Raw genomic sequence first — 26,581 nt, forward strand, 5'->3', positions numbered from 1 at the left:
AGAAGAATATGCTGTAGGAATAATAATCTAAAGGACGCAATGAAATAGTTATATGTGAAGCTGGCAAAGGCAACCATCAAATAAAAATCAATTCGATGTGGGAGCATGTGGGGTGAGGAGGTGGGAGGGGAGCGGGACAAGAGAAAGTGTTCAGAAGATTAGTTTCAAAATCTTGTGGTGTTTCAATACATAATGGTAATAAAGGTTTATTCCAGATGAGCTGTCAGTATAAATTGGGAGCATTTGTAGGTAAGGTTCCTGAGGATTGCTCTGAAATTTTGTTAGCATGGAGAAAATATTGATAGTACAGTGTGCTGAATAACACAAGCTCCAAACTTAATGTAGAGAGAGAATATTGCAACAAAGATACTGACTTTTTAAAAATCCTTTCTAATCCTAATTCCGACTGAATACTTTAACAGTTAGTTACAGTATGCAGTAATATCCACTGAAACCCTTTTATGATTTTCAGTAGTTTCTATGATTGGAAATAGACTCCCCTGCTGATGAAATCGGCCCTGGAGCTACGGTATCGACAAAGCATACGTTCTACTTTTCAAGCTAGTGAAAATCTTTTAGGATTGTGTTTTCATTTCTAGCTATCCCAAGAATAAGTGCTAGTAACTTTGAGATGTTAGACATATATTGTTCAATAAAAGAAAAACTGTCATCTGTAACCTATCATTTAAATAAGCTTCTGTACCAAATGACTGGAGGATAGCTAATGTGTGCCAGTTTTTAAAAAGGGGTCCAGAGGTGATCCCGGCAATTACAGTAAGCCTGACTTCAAAACTGGGCAAACTGGTTGAAACTGTTGTAAAGAACAAAATTGTCAGATACATAGGTGAACATAATCTATAGGGAAAGAGTCAACATGGTTTTTGTAAAGGGAAATCAAGCCTCACCAGTTTACTAGAATTCTTTGAGGGGGTCAACAAGCATGTGAACAAGGGGGATCCAGTGGATATAGTGTACTTAGATTTTCAGAAAGTCTTTGACAAGGTCCCTCACCAAAGGCTCGTAAGCAAAGTAAGCTATCATGGGATAAGAGGAAAGGTTCTCTCATGGATTGGTAACTGGTTAAAGTTAAAAGATAGGAAACAAAGTGTAGGAATAAATGGTCAATTTTCAGAATGAAGAGAGGTAAATAGTGGTGTTCCCCAGGGGTCTGTACTGGGCCCAGTCCTATTCACCATATTCATTAATGATCTGGTAAAAAGTGAGGTGGCAAAATTTGCAGATGATACAAAACTACTCAAGATATTTAAATCCCAGGCAGACTTGTAGCTCTTTGCAAAGGAATTCTCAAAACTGGGTGACTGCGCAACAAAATGGCAGATGAAATTCAATGTTGCTAAATGCAAAGTAATGCACATTGGAAAACATAATCTGAACTATACATATAAAATGATGGGATCTAAATTAGCTGTGACCACTCAAGAAAGAGATCTGGGAGTCATTGTGGATAGTTCTCTGAAAACATCCACTCCATGTGCTGCGGCAGTCAAAAAAGTGAAAAGAATGTTGGGAATCATTAAGAAAGGGCTAGATAAGAAAGAAAATATCATATTGCCTCTTTATAAATCCTTGGTACCCCGACATCTTGAATACTGCGTGCAGATGTGGTCACCGCATCTCAAAAAAGATATATTTGACTTAGAAAAAAGGGCAACAAAAATTATTAGGGGTATGAAACGGCTGCCGTCTAAGGAGAGATTAATAGGACTGGGGATTTTCGGCTTGGAAAATAGATAACTAAGGGGGGATATGATAGAGGTCTATAAAATCATGACTGATGTGGAGAAAGTAAATAAGGAAGTGTTATTTACTCCTTTTCCTAACACAAGATCTAGGGGCCACCAAATGAAATTAATAGGCAGCAGGTTTAAAACAAACAAAAGGAAGTATTTTTTCACACAACGCACAGTCAACCTATGGAACTCCTTGCCAGAGGATGTTGTGAGGGCCAAGACTGTAACGGGGTTCAAAAAAGAACTAGATACATTCGTGGAGGATAGGTGCATCAATGGCTATTAACCAGGATGGGCAGGGATGATGTCCCTAGTCTGTTTGCCAGAAGCTGGGAATGGGCGACAGGGATGGATCACTTGATGATTACCTGTTCTGTTCATTCCCTCTGGGGCTCCTGGCATTGGCCACTGTTGGAAGACAGGATACTGGGATAGATGGACCCAGCATGGTCATTCTTATGTTCTAATATCATGAGCAGTTGGGACCTGAACTGAGCTCCTAAGATCTTAGGTGAAAAATGGTAAAGCTAAGGCTGCAGATATGTAAATTACTAATGTGATCAGACTTTAATACTGAGAGCGGCTAGACTGTCTGGTTGGTAAGCTAGTACTATGGTAGACCCATCTTTAAATACATTACGGACATGCATTCTTAAACTCGCATTGTTCACCTGTTTTTAGATGGCTATTTAGATATGCTGGACCTGAGTCAGAAAGCATTACAATATCTTGCCCTTTCCAGATATAGCTGTCTTAGACATACCTTTTTTATAGGGTGGCATATAAAGAAGCGCCACTGATTGTCACTTTTGTCTAGTGCTTTTCCTCACTAAGTTCTTACACTCCTAAGAAGGATACAGCAGAAGAGGCTGTGAGGGTTATAGCGAATCACAAACTAAATATGAGTCAACAGTGTAATACTATTGCAAAAAAAAAAAAAGAACATAATTCTGAGCTGTATTAGCAATAGTGTTGTAAGCAAGACATTACAAGTAATTATTCACTTCACCTCAGCTGGAGTATCGTGTCCCGGTATTCGGGAAAGATGTGGACAAATGGGAGAAAGTCTAGAGGAGAGCAACAAAAAAGATTAAAGCTCTAGAAAACATGACATATGAGAAAAGACTTAAAAAATTGGGTTTGTTTGGTCTGGAGAAGAGAAGACTGAGGGGGGACCTGATAGCAGTCTTCAATGATGTAAAAGGTTGTTATTAAGAGGAAGGTGATAAATTGTTCTCCTTATGCACTGAGGACAGTACAGAAAGTAATGGGCTTAAATTGCAGCAAGGGAGATTTAGGTTAGATATTAGGGGAAACTTCCTAACTGTAAGGATAGTGAAGCACTGGAACAAATTACCTAGGGAGGTTGTGGAATCTCTGTCATGGAGGTTTTTAAGAACAAGTTAGACAAACTGTCAGGGATGGTCTAGATAATACTTAGCCCTTCCTCAGTATGGGGAACTGGGCTAGATGAGCTATCAAGGTCCCTTCCAGTCCTACATTTCTATGATTCGATTTCCATAGTTTAAGTTGTAACACGCTTTCTATTGTAAACTCAATTTGTTTGTGCATACATGCACACACCCTTCATAACTTAGACAGAAATGAACCAGTCCTCCAAAACGTTGAGTGGTCTCCTGTCAGAAGAGAAGTATAAGGAAGGTTTGATGTAACAAGATCATTCATGAGTATTCAAAATTCATGACATTCTAAATTCAAAGATTTTTCACTTGAATATTTTTCTAGTCTCTCTTTAAAATCCTATGTCAGTAGGATCTTGTACTGAAAGGAGGCATTTTTTTCAAAAAAAATGTATAATTTATTAGAAACTTTCTTTTCTGGGAAGCCTCAGTGAAGTCTCCATGATTGATTATGAATTCTGAAGCTCTGGCACAAGAGCCAGAGGAGAGTTGGTGCAGCAAGATGCTGAGGGAGGAATAGTGGACCCTGTAGGCTGCCAGATGCAGAAATTATAATATCCGGGAGGTCAGATGCACATACTTGAATTTTTATAAGCCCTGCACAGACTCCACATCATATTAATAATTCACTAATATATACGTACATACATTCCATCTTTGAACCAATGATTTACAACATTGTGTCAGAGCATTTCATTAATCCAAAAAGATATCCTAAGGAAATTCTCACCATCCAAAAGTTGACATTGTCTGAAGTGGGTCTTGTGTCAACTTGGACACTTGGCTTGCGCCAGAAACCCCAATGTCATTTAGTGACGTCACAGAGACGGCAATATGGGCTTTGACATCCTTGGATGGGCAAAGGACTAATGTTTATGATGTGCAGTTCTGTCTGTTAATGGGAAGAATCCTTTCAATGAACCTTTGTAGTTCAAAAAAAATGTTTTAAATAAGAACCAGGATATTCAGAGCTAAGGTTACATTTAACCAGATGAGTAAAATCAGCAGAAAGAAGATAGGGGTCGGCAGGAGTGGGGATTAGCTATATCTTCATCATCATTACAGAAAACATCCACTGTTGCTGGGGTGCTGATAAACGTGGCTGCTAGCATCCTGTGTTTTGCCCCTGGAGCAGCCCAGCTGTATGTGCAACAAGTGAAGTAGAAGCCACTAGCTCAGCCAGGTGTGGGTTAGGCAGTGGTATGGCATCTAGTTTCCATCCACCAGCAAGTGTGGCAAATGAGGAGGGGGTAGGGTGAAAAAAGAATAGATATGGGGGTGAGAGGACCTGAGCTGCAATGTTTCCAGATGCTTGGCAGTGGAGAGTGAGAAAACTGTTACCGGGAACTTGCACAGCTATGTTTTAATGTGAAGTGTATGGTGCATTTGGAAATGCCCATATGAGTTTGTCCTTATGTGTTCCTCCATCATCCCCTCACTAATGCAAAAAGCCCAGTAAAACCAGGTATTTATCTGAAAGTTGATGGAAGTTTTTTTTCTAAACCTAAAACACTGAAAAACTATAGTAGTGCTCCTACGTTTGTTCAGCTGCACAGTTGTAAAAGCAGCTGGGATTTTATGTCTTGCATGAATTTTTCTGAGTGTACTATAGTGCTCTTAAATTGTAAGGATGAGAATATTTGTTTGAGTTTGGTAGTAGCTGGAATCTATGTGAGATTGGTGTTTTCAAACATTTCTCAGTCAATGTATTTACTCTGCTCTACCAGTCATGCAGTGATATGGTACATTGCCAATGGGTGAAATAGACTGTGCAACAGGAGGTCAGAATGGAGCATGGATTTTCTAACACAGCGTGTTAGATGAAATGATTTTGTGTACTTTGAAGAGGAAAATTCAATCAGAATTTTCCACACATTTTAGTTAAAGAAACATGGTTATTGATTGATAAAAGTCAGACTGAGAAAATATAGAATGCAACATAGTAGGCATCAAATCTAACTAATATTATTCCTGGTCATAATAATTATTTTCTCCTGCATTTTCTTGAGAGGTCTTTTAAAAAACAAAAAGATAAAATGGCTATAAAGTGTCTAGAGTACACATCAGGATATACTGTATTCATGTTGGTGTCGAAATGCTACTTATTTATGGGGCTATCCTTTAGAGTAGGAGAGGCTTTCATATTTTATTAATATTGGTAGCCACTGTTCAAGTAACCAGCACTTAACTGTACTCATAAAGTAGTAGAGTTTGGATAGCATAGGCTGGTATCAACTGTGAACTTAGGATGGAGTATGAAGTTAGTAATGTAACTACTGGTCAATTGAGAAATGGTTTATAGATACAATTCTCAATTATTTTATTAATAACATTCAATTTCATTAAATATTTCAGTATTAATTTATTCCATGGGTATGAAATGGATACTTGCCCTCTAAAGTGTGCTTAGACTAAGTTTAAAATACCCATGTATCTAACATGGAATAAATTTTATTAAAAGAAAAGGCAGTTTTTAAAGTTTGCACACTTGTACTAAGTAAATGTTGCCCTGAGTCTTGGAATGGGAGTGTTTTGGCTTCCTTCTGCCAAATACCAGTACACCAGGACTCGCTGAAACCAGAGGTTTAAATCCTACCAGGGTCAACCTTGTATCCTTCCAAGGTAGTGGTTGTACTTTGTTTCCTACATTTTTAGAGACTACTAATTCCAGCAGTATTCTTCTTTTAAAGGGTAGAGCATATCTATGGCCCGCAGGGCCGCCCAGAGGATTCAGGGGACCTGGGGCAAAGCGGGGGAGCTGCGGCGCTTGTACTCACCTGTCGGCGGTCTGGGTCTTCGGCGGCATTTCGGCGGCGGGGGCCCTTCAGTTGCTCCATGTCTTCGGCAGCACCGAAGGGCCCCCCGCCACCGAAGACCCAGACAACCGCCGGGCCAGGGAAGTATTTGGTCTGGCTATAGAACATGACCTGCTCTTCTCTTCAACTTCTGTGCATTTGCTCCCATGACTTTAACTATGAAAAATCCATTTTTAGGGACATCTTTTATGCAATACAATTCATAACAGGTAAATTCAGTGCTCCTTCTGTTGCTGAATCTTACAACAAACCTTGCCACTGGAGAGACGTGAGACAACATATAGTGTATCTACTGCTAGACCAGACCTTTTCTCCTTGCGCAAAGCATCATTCCAAAATACAGTATTCTCTTGCTCCATAGGGATTAGTATATTCAAACATTAAGAAACTTTGTAAACATATGGTAGGCAAAGTAAACCAAATCTAAATGCTACCTCTTTACGTAATGTGATTAGTCTATTATAAATTTTAATATTGCCACAGTATCTTGTTAATCTATGGTAGAACACTTATTGACTGTTTATATCAGTTCCATGTTGTATGTGAGAGAGCCATTGATTTTTTTCATTCTATATTGTATTTTTTATATATGTTGTCTTTAAAGTGTCCTTCCCCCATCCAGTTAATTTGCCTGTAAATTGATGATAAATGTCAAGGTTTAAGCAGACTTCTGGGTATTCCCGTCAAAGCACATTTCAATACCCCTGGAGTTGATCCACCAATAAATTTCTGCCCTAAAAGAGACTGTCAGCAGTCACTATAGCAAAATAACTGTGGGGAGGTTAGTTTAAAAAACAAAAATGAATTGTATTGTCAAGTGCCTGACATCAACCTAGATAACCCAAGTGGCTTCTTCAAGTTAAATCTGAGTTTAAGTGTCTCTTTCCTTTAATTTATATGCATCCTACTGAAATCTGTAGTAGACACCTATTGACGTATATTGAAGTTGATTCACTATTTGCATTGTTTTCTTAGCATTAGGCGAGAGGAGAAAGTTGAAACATAACGTAATATCTTTTATAAATTTGAGGGCCCAGTTTAGATGTATAAATGCCCTGGTACCAGGGCTGGACTTACCATGAGGCGAACTGAGGTGGCTGCCTCAGGTGCCAGACTGTGGGGCAGTGCCACTAGGACCCAGAGTGTAGAAAATTTTGTCTGTTGCTGGTGCATATGTATTCTCTCTACTCTAGATGCACAGAGATGGTGGAGTGCTGTGCTGGGGGAAGGAGGGCACAAGAGACATAACAGGCAGGCAGGAGAAAAGGTGAGAGGGAATAACAGAAAGCAGCAGGCACTGCAGGGAGAGAGAGGAGGAGCTAGTCTCTCTGGCACCCCCAGGAGCCTGGATTGATTAACACCAGCTTCTCAGGGAGCTTCCTGTTTCCTGTTACTTCCCTGAACCCACTTGAGGAGAATAGGCAGACAACTGAAGTAGTAGAAGCCAGTTAGGCCCTTAAGACGCTGATATCTTCCCTCACTCAGGCCCTGCTACCAGCCTGCTTATTTGTCCCCTTCAATTGAATGTTGAGAGCCACTATAGCTGGCACAGAACAGCAGCTATGAGTGAAAGAAGAAAACGCCCCTCTGGGGCAGCATTCAGAAAAAGAAAGAAAGCAAAGGAAGCTTTTCTATCTAAGCAGGAAGGAGCTCCCCTGAGATACATAGACACAAATGTTCAAGGTGAGCCTTCCGGCCCCAGCGAGGATGTGAGTGGTGAGGAGATGCCTGATCTTCCAGTTAGAGTGCAGGTGACCTGGAAGCTACTGCAGCATCCATATCTCCATCTCAAATGGATGTAACCATGCACATTCCTGAAGAAAAGTGTAGATCAGAGACGAGTGTGGTGGAGGCACAAGAAACAGCTGCTTCTGAGTTTAGTTCCTTAAATCTAGATGATCCAGGACTGTGGTTCCATTTGAGCAGTAGCCTGAGGGACTTCCTCGTACTGCATGGGCCACAGCAAGTGAAAAACTTCATGTTCCCCAAAGACAATGAAAATAGAAGTTTCCATCCAACACACTGCTGGCTTGAAATTCCCAATAGTGACAAAGAGGAGAGGCCATGGCTTATGTACTCAAAAACCGAGAATGCTGCATACTGTTTTTGTTGCAAACTCTTCCAGTCTAATGTTCCAGCCACATTGGGTTCTACAGGAACAAAGGACTAGAAAAATCTGGCTAGAAATCTGGCATGCCATGAGAAGGCAGTAAATCACCAGAGAGCATTCTATAGGTGGAAAGATCTTGAGATGAGACTACGGTTAAAGGCCACCATAGATGATCAGCATCAAGAGAAGATTGCATCAGAGTCTCTTTACTGGCAAAATGTTTTGAAAAGGCTCATTGCCATTGTGAGAATGCTTGCTACCCAAAACCTAGCACTGTGTGGCACTTCAGATCAGCTGTATGTGCCAAACAATGGAAATTTCCTTAAAATTGTGGAGCTGATGGCTGAGTTTGATGCTCTACTCCAGGACCATCTAAGAATAGTCACCACCCAAGAAATGTACCACACCACTACCTTGGAAAAACAATTCAAGATGAGATCATAAAGTAACTGGCAGCAAAAGTCAAACAGAAGATTGTGGCAGATCTGAAGTCAGAAAGATATTACTCTTTTATTCTGGACTGCATACCTGACATCAGCCATACGGAACAAATGACTTTAATGTTGCGTTTTGTAACAACAACAAAACCTAGTGAAAATGTCCTTCAGTGGTGACTGTCAGAGAGCATTTTCTAGAATTTATTGACATTGATACTACAGGAGCTGGTATGACAAATGTGCTTCTTAAAAAGCTGGAAGATACAGGAATTACGATAGCTGACATAAGAGGTCAGGGCTACAATAATGGTGCCAATGTGAGAGGAAAGAACAGAGGAGTGCAGACATGGATCTGAGAGTTAAACCCTCGAGCTTTTTTTGTCCCATGCAGCTCTCATTCATTGAACTTGGTGGTCAGTGATGCAGCATCAGCTTCTAGTGAGGCCGCTGAATTTTTTAATGTAATTCAAAGCATCTATGTATTTTTCTCTGCATCAATTCATCGATGGCAAATTTTGAAGCAACATCTGGGAACATCCTCTCTGACACCGAAACCACTGAGTGCCACACGATGGGAAAGTCGAGTGGAGTCGATAAAACACCAAATTGGGAAGATAGATGATGCCATAGTTGCCATTATGGAGGATAATGCTATGACAGGAACTGTTTGTGGGAGAACAGTGGCAGCGGGAAATTGAATCACCAGAAACATATATAACTTCAAATTTCTGTGTGGCTTAGTGTTGTGGCATGACATAGTGTTTGAAATAAATATTGTAAGCAAGAGACTCCAAGGTGTTGACCTTGATATATCTGGAGCAATGGAACAACTGGACAAAGCAAAGTCATACCTACAGTCTTACCGGTCAGATGAGGGATTTCAAAACGTTCTGAAGAGTGCACAGAAGTTGGCAAAGGAACTTCACACTGAAGCTATTTTCCCACCCATTCAAGAATACAAGAGTCACCGAAGAAGAAGACATTTTGATTATGAGGCACGGGATAATCCCATAAGAGACCCCAAACAATAATTCAAAGTTGAATTCTTTAACCAAGTGCTAGATTGTGCAATAGTTGAAGAACATTTCATGCAGCTCACGGAACACAGCAGTATGTTTGGGATGTTATATGATATTCCAAAACTCCTCACTATACCTGAAGAAGACTTACACCAGCAATGCAGGGCTCTAGAGACCGTGTTAATACATGATGACATGCGCAATATTGATGCGAGTGATTTAGGTGATGAACTGAAAGCCCTTTCAAGATACGTTTCAGCAGGATCAACTCCACAGGCTTTTCTGGAATATATGTGCACAAAGATGATGACCACCTTCTTTCCAAATGCTTTTGTTGCTCTGCGCATACTTCTAACGCTTCCTGTAATGGTTGCCAGTGGAGAACACAGCTTTTCCAAGCTAAAGTTAATAAAAACACATCTATGCTCCACAATGACACAGGAGAGACTGATCGGCCCAGACTGTGGACCTTCAGGAAGCAGTTAAAATCTTTGCAACCAAGAAGGCATGGAAAGCACCACTTTGGCATTTTTATCTGTTTTGAATAATCAGTGTTTACTATGCAGACAAGAAAAGTTACATTTGCTGTTCAGGTGTTTGAAAGTTAAGTGTTACTTAAATTTTTTTAACAAAGCATTTTAAGTTGTTAGTTTTCCTTTATTGGGGTAGGTGGTAGAGCAGTACCATGAGAGGAGTAGAACAGGAAGAAGGCAGAATTGAAACCTTTCAAAGTTTTGGCCCAATCGAGGAGACATGGGGGTGTCATTTGAGCCAAAATGTTGTGGACCGACCCTGCCTGGCACCCTTTTTCAGGAGGAGTCACCATGGAAAATTGTTGGTGCCACCTATAGGTAAAAAGGAGAAACAGTAAATGTAAGGTTACTAATTTTTATATGTAAGCCATGGAAGTGGTTGGTATTTAAGTAGCAGAATAATTATGAAATGAAACTGCTTGTAACCAGGTGACTTTTGGTGTACTCTGTGTGTGTGCACACACATTAAACAATGTCACCAATTAATCTAATAAGCTGCAAGAAGCTGGAGACCCTCAGATCTAAGGCAGCAAATTGTAGATGGTAAATAGCAGTATTGTTCTTTCTCATGTTATTTCTTCATGTTTTTTAAAAATAGTGCATAATTGATATTTAGTTGAAAGATTTCTTTTATGGAGCTTTTTATGGACAGCTGAAAAGTCTCTAAAGTCAGGCTTCTGAATATTTGAAAACCTTGCAACTATTGTTGAAAGATGAAGCTGATTTACTGTGGTTCTAAAAGGTACCCAGTATCCACAACATTCGCGCTCTCTTTAGCAGCTTATGAACATTGTGGCTTTTATTGATTCCTGAGAATGGGACTCAGCAACAAGCAATAAAAGTCGATGGCACCTTTTCCCCTCCATATAGGGGTGTGTAGATCGATATTTGAATTTACTGTAATTTACTGCTAATAGGTACAAGAACTGAAAGAATTGCAGTGTCTTGTGGGTCACAGCTGTGGTGTATATCCTTTTTATTTAAACTCTGTTGTAGGTCAAAGTCTTTCCCCTACTAAATGGAAACATAGTTAGTAGTAGAGTTGATACGCCTTACTTATCAATGGGCTTTATAAGACTGGACACCTACAGTCTGCTGTGTGAATTAAAATTGCACTGGCTGACCTACATTTCATAAGACCTGAAGGACTGCGACATGTACTGAATTTCTGAATATTTTGTGAGTTATAAACCCAAAAGCTTCTGTGCTTTTGAAGCAAGTTACTAAAAATAAAATGCTCACTGTATTGACAGTTCACTGATTAATGATTAGCTTAATTAAAACATGTACGCACAGTCCTTATTGTATCTTCAATGTAATTTAGCAGAGGCTTCTATGTATCTCCTAAACCTGAGATCCAACTTAATATATTTGTAGGTTTGCAGACAAGTCTCAAGGCAGAAAGGACATTACATAGTTGGGACAACTATGCATCCGAAGAAGTGAGGTTTTTACTCACGAAAGCTCATGCCCAAATAAATCTGTTAGTCTTTAAGGTGCCACCAGACTCCTTGTTGTTTTTGTAGATACAGACTAACACGGCTACCCCCTGATACTTGACATAGTTGGGACAAGAGTCTCTTGTTTGTGAAGTGGCGTAAAGCAACCTTAATGCCAGCTTAAATAGAAAACAAAGATATATATATATAGTGAGGTCTTCTATCTCTATACCTAGACCACCCCTGACAAACATCTGTCAGGGATGGTCTAAGTATATTTAATCCTGCCTCAGCACAGAGGGATGGACTAGATGATCTCTCAAGATGCCTTCTGCCCTACATTTCTATTATTCTACTTCTTGGTTATCCTTGACTGCTGGGATGGTTTTTCGGGCCATAGGCACCCATTGTGAAGTAGAGCTTTTATGTTGGAGATTTATCCAGTAGTATGGGCTCAGGACCATGTAGACACGAAGTTTGGTTTGAAGTCACCTGCATCCCGGAGTCCTGCACTGTGAACAGCTCATCTGAACTGGAACACCCAGCCCACGAAAACCTTGCCCTTGATTTTACACTTTATCAAATCCTTTCTTAAACAACAATTTTTAGTGCCTGGGAATCATAAGCTAACTTTATGGCATTTTTAATACAACTGAGATTCAAACCCACAGTTCCGAAGTTAAAGATTAGCATGTTTCCAGTATGCCTTGTTCAGCTTTTTTTCTCACTATATACTTAAAGCTGTATAATGCAGTCAAACTTCATCTCTTCAGTTTGTGAAATAACAGCTTTTCAGATGCATAGGAACAAAATGCCCCTTTTCCTGGGTCTTAGAATAAGGGCATGTCTACATTAGGGATATTTTCACTGTGTTGTATTTATACCAGTGTAAAAGGATTGAACTGCAGAAATTTACCTGGAGTAAGACAGTATATACTAACACATTAATTAAGGAATTTTTTATCCTGATGCAAAAATCCCTAATTTAGAAAAGCCACAAGTGATGTGAGACATGTCTAAGAGCTATAAACAGTGAGCCTTTCATGTACTTAGTGATAGGAGGAGTGCAAAACATAAATTGGATGCTGACTTGCAGCAAAGTTTTCTGTATTGGAGGTACTCAAGCCTGTAATAAATGTGAGAGAACTGACCTGGCATTTTGATGCCAATGCTATGGTATATAGGGAAAATGTGACGATACAGACATTGTCTAAAAAGGAAGTTATTTATTTATTTATTTATGGTTAGCTGCTTATTGGTATTGCCATGCTTTTTTATTTTAAAATCATGCTTAAAAAGTGATATTTGCACTGCTTTGCTTCAAATGAGATCTGTGTGTGTAAAAATAACTTGGGTGTGAAATTTACTTTGTAAAAGCTGCCAACATATTTTAGTACATCTTTACCCTCTACTAGTTATCCCTAGTGATTTATCTGACATGGAACTTCTCCAGTAATTACGAGGCAGTACAGCGGGGTGCCCAAAGCACGGCCCAAGGACCAAATGCAACTGTACCTGCATACAATGCTGATCATCTGCAATTTTGATACTGATAATGACAAACTTAGGGGGAAAAATCTGTTCATCTACCAAGAAAGATACAAGTATAAGGGATTGATTTGGTATACTTGTTAAGAGTGTGTTAAATTAGAAGCAGTTCCTGGACTTTTGACAAGATATAAATGCGACCTTTGCTCACAAAATGTGAACAGCTTTGCATTAGTCACTATCCATTACAGACTGACTGTTCATAGTTCACCTGCTGTAGAACAAGAAGCAAAATTGTCCTTGTGATGCATTTCAAATTAGATACAGAACACAATACAATTGTAATTTTTGAATAATTCTTTGTACAATTAGGAGTGTGTGGGGATCCAAGCTCAAAATGCTTTTAAAAAATTAAGTGGATGTTTGTGGTCTCCAGCATTTTGAACTTACTGGAATTATTTAGTTCATGTAAAACAATTTTGTGTGTGTGTGTAACACTTGTATATTACATATATAAGGTTATGTTAAGATATTATTTAAGTTGAAAATTTTAAAAAGTTGCAGAAACTCCAGAACTAGCAAATACTAGAATAAAGTTAATTACATTATGTTCACAGGTCCCCTGCCTCATTTACTGTACAGGATGGATGGTGCTCAGAAATGAAGCAGTTATTTGATATTTTTGTGGCCTTTGCCTTATTCACTGTACACCATCTAAAGTCTGCAAATAATGTAAAAGTATTCATTTCTTCATGGTCCTTTTTAGGGTGACTGAGTGAGCCATTTTTATCCATTTATTTGTTTTTGGTTTTTTTACACATTCATATGCATTTTATGCACTATGTAGAATCTTATTTTTCCGATTCTTTTTTAAAAGAAAAAATTCTAACATCACATCTTTTAGCTAGTTTGGTTTGGCAATGTAAATTAACTATACATCTATTAGATGTGTAAAAACAGTATGCTAGGTGAGATAAAATAGGAGATACACAATTATTCTAAACCAGGGTGATTAAAAACATCCATCTAACAGGCCTCCACAACCCACTAACACAGGCACATCTTCTGTTGTGTTGTCTTTGAAATCAAAGTATCTGCCTGGAGAACATCTAGTACTGTGTATCTCATAGGTCAGATGAGTACCCCTTCATTTAAATGCAGGCTATATTCCCATCTGAACAAGATTACAAAGACTTTACAAATATAGTTTTGAGAAAATAACTGGAATGGCAGAAATAGAGGGAGGTGAATGAGGGGTACCAAAGTGTAACAAGATATATGGGGGGGGGGATATCAGACAGCAGAAAATGGATATTACATAATTTATCTGATATTACCTGGCCCACTTCTAGGCATATATCATGCATCTTTTAGATGGACAGAACTTGGGCATTGTAGCTGTCTTCTATCCAAAATACTAATAGAAAATATATTAGCTATAGTAACTTCTCACTAATTCTCATTTAGCTAATATACAGTCACAATAATTCTTGCCAAATGGCAGTTTCACCCTACTTCTCAGCAAAAGTTTTGTGTTTAAAAAAAAAAAAAGTGCATTACGGTGCTTTGTATTAAGACTTCATAAAATGATGTACTCTAGAACATTGTATGAGCATATTAGTAGTGGTATAACCGGTCAAGCTATCCTTGTCAAAATAAATGAACAATGTCCATGTTCTGATGCAAGATCCTTGATATTTGTGATGGATTCCTTGGAGCCGGAGCCTGACCCTGTCAGGTGCTGAATATCCTCAACTATTTTTGCAAACGTGGGCATTACGGAAGATTAGCATATTGCAGAACTGGGCCCTTGCTAATTTTAATTCTTTTAAAAATCCCCAGTGGATCTGGCTGTTCGGTTATTCTGTTGTTTGAAATGTGATCTGAGAATATTTCTGTCACAGATGCTATTGAACATTCCCAAAGATAAACCTAAAGAAAATCAGTGTTTGAAATAACAGTAGGAAGCAGAACATGAAAGATTTATACAAAATCTGTATAATCCTTTATTATATTCAAAACACATCTGTGCTGTCTGTGTACAGTATTGTTGAGATTGAAGGATTGTGGTACTTAATTTTAAAAAATGGATATTTCCAACTGTATTCTTTTGATTTCAAATGTAACACAATCTTTTTTCATTTTACAGAAGGAGCTGAGTCTTCCAAGAAGAGGAAGTTTGTAAGTAGCTAAAGTTCCTTCCATTGTGCTCACTGCACAGTATGTGGTTTGACAGTTCTTCAATATGTCTATTCGTTTTTCAGTGGGAGATGGAATGAAGGTTAAGTGTGGCAGTTGATTGGCCTTATGATACACACACAGAAAATTGAGATTGTAAATGAATACCCATGGGTCGATATGTTGTGTTCTGAAGATTTATACTGGTGTGGTTTAGTGGCCTGTTATGAAAGAGGCTATTGTGAAAGACTTTGAAGGTTTATGCTGCGGTTATTAATAAAATAAGTGTTCCTTACGTAACATTTTAATTCAGATTGTTGTTGTTTTTGTTGTAACCAGGCAAATATTTGGTTTTCTCATGAACAGTGCAACCTAAATTGACTTAACCTGATATTGCTGATGTAGAGAAAATAGAAATAAAAAATTGAACAATTTGGGTAAATGTATGTAATTGTGTGTATGTAGTGTTTTAACCAGAGGAAGTACAGATTGTGCACATCCTAGCATGTATTATTATTGGGCTAGTGCATTAATGAAAAGGTATTCAAATATGCTGTTACTTTATGGCTACTTGCACTTTGCAGATTTATGTACCTAGACTTTATCTCTCATACATTTTGAATTATTATATTTTAAAAGTTGTGGTTTTATTTGCATTTCTTTTGTATCTCTTTCTCTAGAATGTGGAGAATTACATACTCTACAACGCACAACTGGTCTATTATAATTTAATAGTACTTGACTACTTTACTAACAGCTGTTCCATATAGAGGCAACCTAGAACGGTTGTATTTAAGACTTATTTCATAATCTCATGACTCTGAGCAAAATCTAGCAAAGGAGATAGCTGAGAAGAACACTAATATATAGAATCTTTTTATCCTGGAGGTCCCAAGTTTTATATAAACATACAGCACCATCAAAATGCCGCTACTTCTGGCATACGAGTGATTGCACTGATCTATAACATGCTGCTTAATAATGTAGGTAGGGGAAACACTGGCCAAGAACAAATACATTTCTGGAAAACATTTGTTTACCTCAGAAGATGGACTGAATCTAAGCTTAGAACCAGTGAATCCAGATAGTCTAGATATTTCAAAACCCATAGGTTGCTAAGACATTCCTTCTGGCTGTGTGTTTTGTGCCTATTGAAGAGCTTGCATGAGCAAGCCAGAGCATGCAAAGTGCTATCTAAATAAGTGTGAAGTCACTAACTAGATCTAAACAAGCTGCAGCTGTCAAGCGGCCAACAGTCTGGGTCTATTCTCTTCTTGAACTATTACATGAAAATAGACTCTAAGTGCTGAACGTTTTACTTCCTTTGGCATTATAAAATGCCTTGCATGTGGTTTTAAGTTGCTATTCTAACCGATCACATGCTGAATATTTAACAGTTCTGTTTGTTTTGCTCACAAAACAATCTGGCCCCTTATGAGATTTTCAGAAATGGACTCCGGGATCTCGAGTGATAGTGTTTCATTTTTTCTGCTTAGTGCGTTTACGTGGATCAAGGGGTTCGAAGTTCAAGATACTGGTTACATTGATACCCTTGCCGGAACTTGGTATTTTTAGCTTCTGTTTAGCTCATGTTGGCCTATAGAAACCAGTAAGTGCTTCAGACTTTAGAGAGCTCTATTTGATTTCTCAATATCAAATGAGACAACATTATTGACATCTGTATACCCAATGCCAGGCTACCTTTTGGGGTCTTGTTGTTTTGAGAACATCACTGAGGTGATGCTCTGTGGCCTTGCCCAAAAGTGTTGTAAGTACTTAATAACTCTCCTGTTTTGTTGAGTGCTTTGAAGGTAATCTGATTAATCCTCACAACATTGCTGTGGAGGAGGGGATACATCAGTATTCTTATACTCGGCCCAAAGATGTAGCAATAGTGCATTTGCACAAGGCCACACAATGAGTAGTGATTTTATTGCTGGGTGGCTTCAAGGGAAAGGGTGGGCTGGTTCCTCCTTCTCCCCCAGCAGACTTTGTGTAAGAGGGAGATGTCTCCTTTTCCCCTCCAAAGATCCAGCAAGAAGGGGGTGAGGGTGGGGAGAGGAGTTAGTGAGTGGATGGCAACGGTACTTCCCCAAATGGTAACAGTAAAGGAGTCCCGGGGTTTTGTAGGAGGTGCAGTAGTTTATGGGGCTAGGAAAAGATGTTCCAGTGAGGCATGGGAATTTCCCCACTGACTGAATTTCATCCACTCCCTCTCTGAGTGCAAAAAGCATGTTGAACCTCAAACCAGGCTCACTATGATTGGATTTAAGGCTTGATTCTAATATTTTGTCCATCTTTATTCATCTGGCTGTCATCACAGGTTCCCAACTGTAGCATATCTGTTGCATCACAAATGCTAATATAGAGGGTTGAAATGGGGAAATTGCATTTTATAAAGAGCTGAAGTACAATCGTGAAGCACCATGGAGACTGACTGAAATCCTGCAGTTCCTTCCTTAGGGACTTGTTAGCTCTGTTGGTAGGTACCCTTTGCCAGGACTAATGAGAGAGTCTCATGCTGACAGTTTCCCAATCACACAAGGAAATGGATTGAGTATTTTTTAAAAGAGAACCTAATTCCAGTTGTCATTATTTGTGTAGCCCATAGATACTAGGTGCCTGAGAAATGCCAATAGGCAGAGTAATTTAAAAAATATTTCTAAAGAATAAGGCTTGTCTGGTTACCTCTTCTTCCCAAGGGTTTCCTAAAAGAATTTACATAACTGCTAAAACTAGGTGCGTGGATAATCTATAGTAATTATTATCAGGGGGTAGCCGTGTTAGTCTGTATCTACAAAAATAACAAGGAGTCTGGTGGCACCTTAAAGACTAACAGATTTATTTGGGCATAAGCTTTCGTGGGTAAAAACCTCACTTCTTCAGATGCATAGAGTGAAAGTTACAGATGCAGGCATTATATACTGACACATGGAGAGAAGGGAGTTACTTTGCAAGTTGAGAACCAGTGTTGACAGAGCCAATTCAATCAGGGTGGATGTAGTCCACTCCCAATAATAGATGAGGAGGTGTCAATTCCAGGAGAGGAAAAGCTGCTTCTGTAATGAGCCAGCCACTCCCAGTCCCTATTCAAGCCCAGATTAATGGTGTAAAATTGGCAAATGAATTTTAGTTCTGCTGTTTCTCTTTGAAGTCTGTTTCTGAAGTTTTTTGGTTCAATGATAGTGACTTTTAAATCTGTAATAGAATGACCAGGGAGATTGAAGTGTTCACTTACTGGCTTTTGTATGTTACCATTCCTGATGTCCGATTTGTGTCCATTTATTCTTTTGCGGAGGGACTGTCCGGTTTGGCCAATATACATGGCAGAGCGGCATTGCTGGCACATGATGGCATATATAACATTAGCAGATGTGCAGGTGAATAAGCCCTTGATGGTGTGGCTGATGTGGTTGGGTCCTCTGATGGTGTCGCCAGAGTAGATATGGGGACAGAGTAGGCAACGAGGTTTGCTACAGGGATTGGGTCCTGTCTTGGTGTTTCTGTGGTGTGTGTTTAGTTGCACCAGCTGGCTACAGCTCCTCATCTATTATTGGGAGTGGACTACATTCACCCTGATTGAATTGGCCCTGTCAACACTGGTTCTCCACTTGTGAAGTAACTCCCTTCTCTCCATGTGTCAGTATATAATACCTGCATCTGTAACTTTCACTCTATGCATCTGAAGAAGTGAGGTTTTTACCCACGAAAGCTTATGCCCAAATAAATCTGTTAGTCTTTAAGGTGCCACCAGACTCCTTGTTGTTTCCATAGTAATTAGGGTTTATTTTTTTGTTGTTTTTTTGTTTTCTGCTATTTAGCTACCCCATGAGTACTGTACTTTTATAAACTCGTGTTAAAATGACACCACCTTGTGAAATTACTTATAACTGGCATTTTGTATTACTACTTCCCATATTTGTACTTGACACACCTATATAATTCCTGTCATCATTAGTGATTGGTTATGATCATATTGAGGGCAAAGCTCAAATTGCTGTGGAGATGCAGAGGAATGCAGTGCCCCCATATTAAAATAACAACTGTATGTTGAGAGAATTGTGGTGGCAATGTGTAAGTTTAATTGGCCAATAGAAGAAAAGACACTTCCAAGTGTGTTCTCATAAATCTGTAGCTCGGAAGGGCATGTGCAGGGGAATGATAGCAAGAGTTGTCACAGTCATTTAAAGCTCTGTTAGGAGCTCTGGGTTCCCAGCTGCCAGTGTAAGCACCATTTTAAAATATAATGCCAATAGGTTATGCTGCTTCTTTCCTGCAAAGCTAATGTAATATCAGATTTTAACATGGTATTAAATACAGGTTCTCTGTAAAGAATGTTAAAGGAAGCAGGGACTGGAACCTGGTGCTCCCTTGCCCATGTGAATGTCTTAAACACCAGGCTATTGGTTATTCGGGGAAGGGAGGGGAAGGGGACTCTCAGTCTTCCTGTTGAAGCTGTTCCACTGTGTATAAAATATTTGAATAGCCATTGGGTGAGAGAGACTGTAACTCAGTGGTTAGGACACTCACCTGGGATTGGAGGAGACAGCTCAGACCAGTGATTTGAAGCTATTTTCTTTCTTCAGCATTACCTCTCGTTTTACATATGGTGTTTAACACTGAATGTTTTAAAAGTAAAATCTAATTTTTCCTCAAGTTCTGAAAAAAAAAGTTCCAGAGCAGGCGCATTAATTGCTTTTCACTTACATAGTTTTATGGCACTATGATTTGAGATGTAAGTTTTGACTTTTTCATGATGCTGAGATTAGTTCAATACAAGTCTAATCAAGAAATGTCCCCTTGTTAGCATAATCATATCCAGCTATTAAAGTTGTTAGTCTGAATTCTGCAGGTTATTTTTAATATAAATATTATTTTTGCCTTCCTAAACTCTGAATTATGTCCAGATCTACAGCACTTGATCAATAGTACTACTTGAGCTGCAGGATCAGGAACTACCCCACACTGAGACTTAACATATGAAATATAAGTAAAATTTCTTCAACACTTAGTTGTGAGGAATCAGAAATTTCTGAAAGTTCTGCACAACTTCACATATGCTCACTTCTCAGTATCATGGAGCAACGAAGGCACAGAATGCTGAAGAAGGGCCCTGGATGGGGGGGACAGGAGGGGAAGCACGTACCCAGTCATACCGCAGGGTTAGGAAATGGAGGAACTTGGAAAATGAAAGATAATGTGCTGCTTAAGTCACTTTGTCAGCTTTATCAAGCGGGAAAAAAAATCCATAATTTACAAACTAGTTGTAGGTTGTAAAAGGAGGTGGGAGGATTTGGACTAGGCTGAAGAGAGCTTCGGTTCTGATTCCTTGTGCCTTAAGCTGGGGTGAAGACATGGCCTACGCAGGTCCTATGCCTTGAAGTGCTAGGATGCAATATTTTGTGTTTTCTGGTTGTGTTTCCCTTTAACTCATGCATTTTCTTTTGCTTATTGCTACAGTCTGGGCCATGCACTCAGGGCTGTTTTCATGGGTATGCAGAGAAAAGTTTAAGATAATTACAGTGGTAAATATAAATTGACCTACTGACTCCAGGCATGGGTTGTGAGGTGGCATGTGGAGAGCAATGTGGAAAGGCAGGAGTCTGGGAGGGAGGCATTATAAGTGGGGAGCACTAGAATGGACATAGGGACTAATGGGAATAGGGGTTTGCATGGCATGGAGCTGTGCTATGTGGTATTAGAATGGAGGGACAAGAGGATGTGGTACATGGCAGGTGGGTCAGGAGGCAGAGCATAGAAGGGTTGGGTGAAGGAGGTGCAGAGGGCTTGGAGGACACTGTGGGTGTGGAGTACAGGGGACTGAAGAAGACATGGAAAGGTTTAGAGAACAAGGGGGTTGGCATGGCGAGGGGCAGAGACATTTTTCAACTTTAAACATTTTAAAAATTGAAAAGTGCTTAACAGTTTTATATTTAGTCAATGTGGTTAAAAGCCTTTCCCTCCATCTGCCCCCCAGTATTCACTACTCATTCTTCCCAAACAGGTATAATTTACTTTCCCCTTCCCCGAAGGCACTTATGGACTTACAGAAGTGGAGCCCTCTGTTGGTGGGTCTCCTGAGATATGTCAGAGCAGAGCTCCCCCTCCTCTTTGTAGGACTGATCCATTGACCCAATTTAAACTGTTGGCAGTCATTAAAACAAATTCCCAAACAAAATACTGTTTTTAAAAGTTAAGGTTTAAAGTATCAAACTAGTGCTCCAGAGCAATATCACATTCTTTATTAATACTCCACACATTCAAAAAACCCCAAACTCGGATGTAATAATGTCTGGAACACGGAATATGAGCAGTTAGAGGGATCCAGCCTCTTCCCCAGTCCAGGGTTCTTTATTAGCAAATTTATATAAAAGTTCTCTACTGAAGCAGAAAAAAATAAAAGTCTAGAAACGTTCCAACTTGCTACAGAGGTATAGTCTTTATATGTTACTGTGAGTATTCCCATTGACTTCAATGAGCACTGTCATCCCATTTCAGGAAGTACTTAAGCTCATGCCTACATTTGCTTCAGTGCCAGGGATAATGTTAATTTTGCTTCTGGTGGGGAGTGTTAAATTACAAGTTATTGCTAAAGTATGATGTGTTTTGCATATAAAAACATACAGATACTCTTACACATGAAAATCTCTCTAAGAAGCCAGATCATATGTTGGATGCAGTGCAGAACAGTATATTAAAATACATACTTCTTCATTCGGAATGTATCCAACTAAGTAAGTAGTTGGAGAGACGGCTCTCTCTATCTAGGTGCTCATTTTAGTCAGCTGTATATTAGTATATTGCTGTATTACTAGTGACATTGTTAAAAAGAGATGTATTCATCCTCCTTGATCTTCCTCATCCACAAAGTGGAAAATACCATGTGATAAAATTAGAGATTCATAGGAAAATAATGCAGGCACTTCATAATAAGGGGAAACAAATTCATTTATCACGAATATGATCTTTCCTCAATTTTATGAATGAGCATTCCCGGTATAAAAAAATTCCTTAATGAAAGGGAGTTGACAGCAGGTTTGTTGGAGGCAGAGGTAAATTTGAGTTTAAATTGAAAGACGTTAAGGGCTAGATATGCATACTTCAGTGGAATGTGTTTTCTTCTCTTTTCTTTGGGGACATTACTTTTTCCTCTTAAAGTACCATATGTTACAATGGTTAGGGACTTCAGTGGCACAGCATCTGTTGAAATACTCCACACATTTCTAAATTTAGCATCTTACTTTGAGTACCCTCCACAGTACCAGAAAGGTAGAAAAAACCTGCCAATTAAGTCTGAGATACATATAAAAATATTAGTTTATATGAACAAAAGTGACGGAACAAAATATGAAAAACCAGGAAGGTTAGAACCTTTTTAAAAAAAATTACTGATGTTAAAAATGAATTTTGGCTACAGTAATCAACTATTGCATTTATATGCCAAGAAAATAACTATAAAACCCAAAGTTTGTATATTGTACCTGAATTAGCATTTAAAGTGGCATGTTGTGTAAAGGAAGAGCTATGTGATCTATTATCCATACAGCAAAAAATTCCTTTAAGGATTTCAGACTTTGGGAAGCCATCAATTACATTTATATATTCATAGAATAACAAGAGTCCCTGCTCCCCCCTCAACACTGATTTAAAAACTGAGGATTCTTCTTTGTTTCTGTAGGTAAACAACACTACAGTGAATATTCTGTTACGGATTTCTTGGCTTCTGAATTTGATAGATGCCTTTGTAACTAAAAATTGTTGTATGATTTGTAACTTTTACCTTTTTTTGTTTTTTTAACCTATCAGAGAGGCTTACTTTGTTAAAAATGTGCATGTTTATTTGTTGTTAAATCCAGTTTTCTGAGAAAAATCAGCTGTGAACATTTAAAATAGAATTTCTTTTGTTCAGTTGCTACAGAAATTTAATCTGCTTTCCCACCTGGAAAATTCAGCCACTGCAGGTTTTTCACATAGTGATCACAAATCTTATTATACATTATAAGAAGAGCAGCTAATATCATCAGATAAGTTGCAAGACAGAAGAGACTAACTATCTACAATGTAACAGAAAGAAGCACAAGTTAAAGCTGATCTTTGCTTAAGGACTTATTCTAACAAGGTTTCAAAAAATTGATAACTGTTGGTAATTGGGCTCTATTGATGACAATAAGTATCAGGGAAGTAGCAGACAGAAGCCTGCTACAACCAACATATCAGTACAGTATATGGGAAGTGGAGTCAATGTTACTGGAGCTGGACAAAACAATGAGACTTGATTGCAGCATTTATACATATGGGTGATGTGGGGTAAAAAGCGGTGATATCACATTTTAAGTTGAATGCCAAGTAATTTTATTCCAAAAATGTATGATTTAGAGAAACAAGAAATGGTAGGCCAAACCTCACTTGTCTCTCTCTTAATGCCAGTCAGGGATGTCACTTACTGCTTTAGTGACATGGTGTTCTTTCCAAGTAGTAGGGCATGCCACAATTAAAAGCATGCAAAACAATCACAATGATTAACTGACTTTTATTATTAAAGTAAAAAAGAAAAAAAACTGGACACAAGCAATAAACCATGGTTACTTCAGTTAAAATCTGTTCTGTATGTCATCCTGTTGAGGGCTTTCAACAGAGATTATACCTTTGAGAGTGGATATTCTCTGTTAGGGACCCTCATCTTTAGGCAAACTAAAACTTAGTACATTATTTCCAAAGTGAGTCATGCATCCTGCTGCAGTATCTCATAGATAACCAAAACAGATATATATGCAAAAGAATTTCGTTTGATGAATCCTGTTTGGTTTATCATTGATAACAATGTATAAGTCTGATGAAACCAAAGGGTGTTTTAACTCAGTTACTTAAAAGAAGCAATTCAAGGAGCAGTCTTGAGACAGGCAAATAATGAATATTAAGAATATTAAGAATCTTAAATTCAAAATAAATTCAGTGGCCAAAAACTGTATGAACACAGAGTTAAGGTTGCTTGGTGGTATGTTGTCCTTTTGCATAATCAGAGAGGGAATATGTATTAAAGTAGGGCTGTCAATTAATCGCAGTTAACTCATGCAATTAACTAAAAAAAAATTAATCTTGATTAATCGCACTGGTAAACAATAGAATACCAATTGAAATTTATTAAATATTTTGAATGTTTATCTACATTTATCTACATTTTCATATATATTGTAGTCTGTGTTGTAATTGAAGTCAAAGTGTATATTTTTATTACAAATATTTGCACTAAAATATCAGTATCAAGTTTCAATAAGGCTATTTCTAGAATTCTGTGTTAGGTTTTAACTAAAGGTTTTCCTTTGGAAAAAAGAGGGGTGGAAAGAAATCCATTTTTATGACTCAGTTTATAGCTGTGATAACACATCTGTAGGCAGCACTCCTCTTTGATCCTGAACAGAAAGCATCCCTACATTTCTCTAAACAATCAAGCCTTTCAAAAACATATATATCTTACAAAGTTTGTTTTCTTGAGATAGATTGTCTTGATAACCAGAGGTATGTCTTGTTCTTTGGGAATCAAATCTTGGGGCTGTTTGCCTTTTTGACTACGATTCCTAGGTTTACAATCTACCTTTTGTAGTACATTTACAACTTTGAATTAAAGGTGCCCGTCCAGTATTGTATACAAGTAAAATCACAGGAACTAAAATATTGTGATTTCAAACATATTACAAAATAAAATAATATAGAATGTTAAGCAAAATTAAAGTGATAAAACTGCATTCCAGTGTCTGTGTAAATACCTGTTGAGGTAATAAACAATGTTTTATAGCTAAGGAGGTGTTATCTTCCTTGACACTGGGGGCCTGTCCCTGGTTGACAGAAAGCAAAGATCTTCCCAGAAATTACTAGAATTAGCTTGAATATTTAATGTAATTAAAGCAACTGAAACATAAGCATATATGCTATCCATTCTTCAAGTGTCATGTGTATTAAAATAATTGCATCTCTTAAATTCAATAAAGGCAAGTTTGTAATATATAATTTAGTATAATATTAGGTTAATAACCCTTTTTGCACCAATACTGAGGTTTATTCCCCAGAGTGAGAACATCCCATTTTTTGTAGTTACTTATAATAAAGGACACACATTTGACTTCAGTGGGAGAAGGGTTGGGCTTGCAATGTAAGAAAAAATTGCATTTAATGTAAATCTTCAGAACCTCATTGTGGATTTGACAGCACTGGATGAGTTCTCATAAGACTTCTGTCGAACTATGCTACTAGAGAGAGCCAAAAAATAAATCAAATGGAATGTTTCATTCAGTTGGTATGGCTAATGGTGATTCAAGTCCTATTAAATCAGCTCTATCTTGCAAAAGACCAAAGTTCCTGGCTGCTTTTACTAGTGAGCTCAGCATCAAGATCTACACTGCTGGTAACAGTAGAGCCAAGATCGCAAAATTGGTCAACAACATCCATCTAAGGTGATATCTACAACTGGTTCTGAAGAGCCTTGGTGCACGATAACAGTCTTCTTCAAGCTTATTGCTAGCCCAAAGATTTTGCATGAATCAGAGAATTTAGTAACAAGACGTTGTAGGGCATCAACACTATAAGCCATAAGGGCTGCATCATCTGCAAACAGGTCCCTTATGACAATCTCCTTCACCTTTGAACCTTGCAATGCAAAACAGTTCCAGCTTTTCCCATGCTTCCCCAGCAACGGATCACCTCTAAAAGTGAAGGAATAAATCAGTCTCTAATCCAATGTAGCCCTTCTGAGAAAGCCATTAGTGGTGTCAATTATGTAGGTAGTTCATGTGATAGACACCGATTCACTGTATCTGCACTGCAGCACCTGAGCTACCTTTGATTGTGCTCACTAAAAAATAGCAGTGATGTCATGGCAGCGTGGGTGGTGGTATGGGCTTGCCACCTGAGTAGATACCTAGAGTCCTGGGCGGGTTTGTATGCTGTGACCAGCCGGTGCTACTTTGGCTTCTGTGCTATTTTTAACATGCTAACTATATCAGAGCTAGCGTGGGTATATCTACACATGCTACAATCACATCTCCTGATTGCAGAGTAGGCATACCAAAAGACAATTACGTCATTGCATCCAGGACATCAAAGAGCAGTCTGGAAGTAATGACTTTGTCAGTCTGATCTGTAGATGAAATGCTTCTTTTCCCATTACCACGCCTATAGTCATTCCCTTATGTTAATACAACCACTGTCCATCTCATTTTTGCACTTTCATTTAAAGAGGAGCCATTCAAAGCTGATCAAAAGGCCAACAACCTTAAGAAGTAATTTACTATTATTACTATTTATTATTATACTGCACTACCAGGGGGACTAATTTATAGAGAATGAAATGTTCATTGGATGTTCAAGTTTTGAATTTCCAGGACTATAATATCTG

General features: G+C 38.5%; 1 protein-coding gene across 10 annotated transcripts in view; it reads left to right on the plus strand.

Moving 5' to 3' along the window:
* Window positions 1-26,581, plus strand: part of MAST4 (microtubule associated serine/threonine kinase family member 4) — a 422,044-nt gene that overhangs the window by 189,081 nt on the left and 206,382 nt on the right. For all 10 annotated transcript variants that reach the window (XM_065599050.1, XM_065599051.1, XM_008170656.4 and 7 more), the window contains one exon: window positions 15,164-15,195. In XM_065599050.1, the coding sequence (XP_065455122.1) occupies window positions 15,164-15,195 (32 nt within the window). The remainder of the gene's footprint in view (window positions 1-15,163; window positions 15,196-26,581) is intronic.

This window comes from Chrysemys picta, chromosome 6 (genome assembly GCF_011386835.1).
Source record: "Chrysemys picta bellii isolate R12L10 chromosome 6, ASM1138683v2, whole genome shotgun sequence".
NCBI classification, from domain to species: Eukaryota; Metazoa; Chordata; order Testudines; family Emydidae; genus Chrysemys; species Chrysemys picta.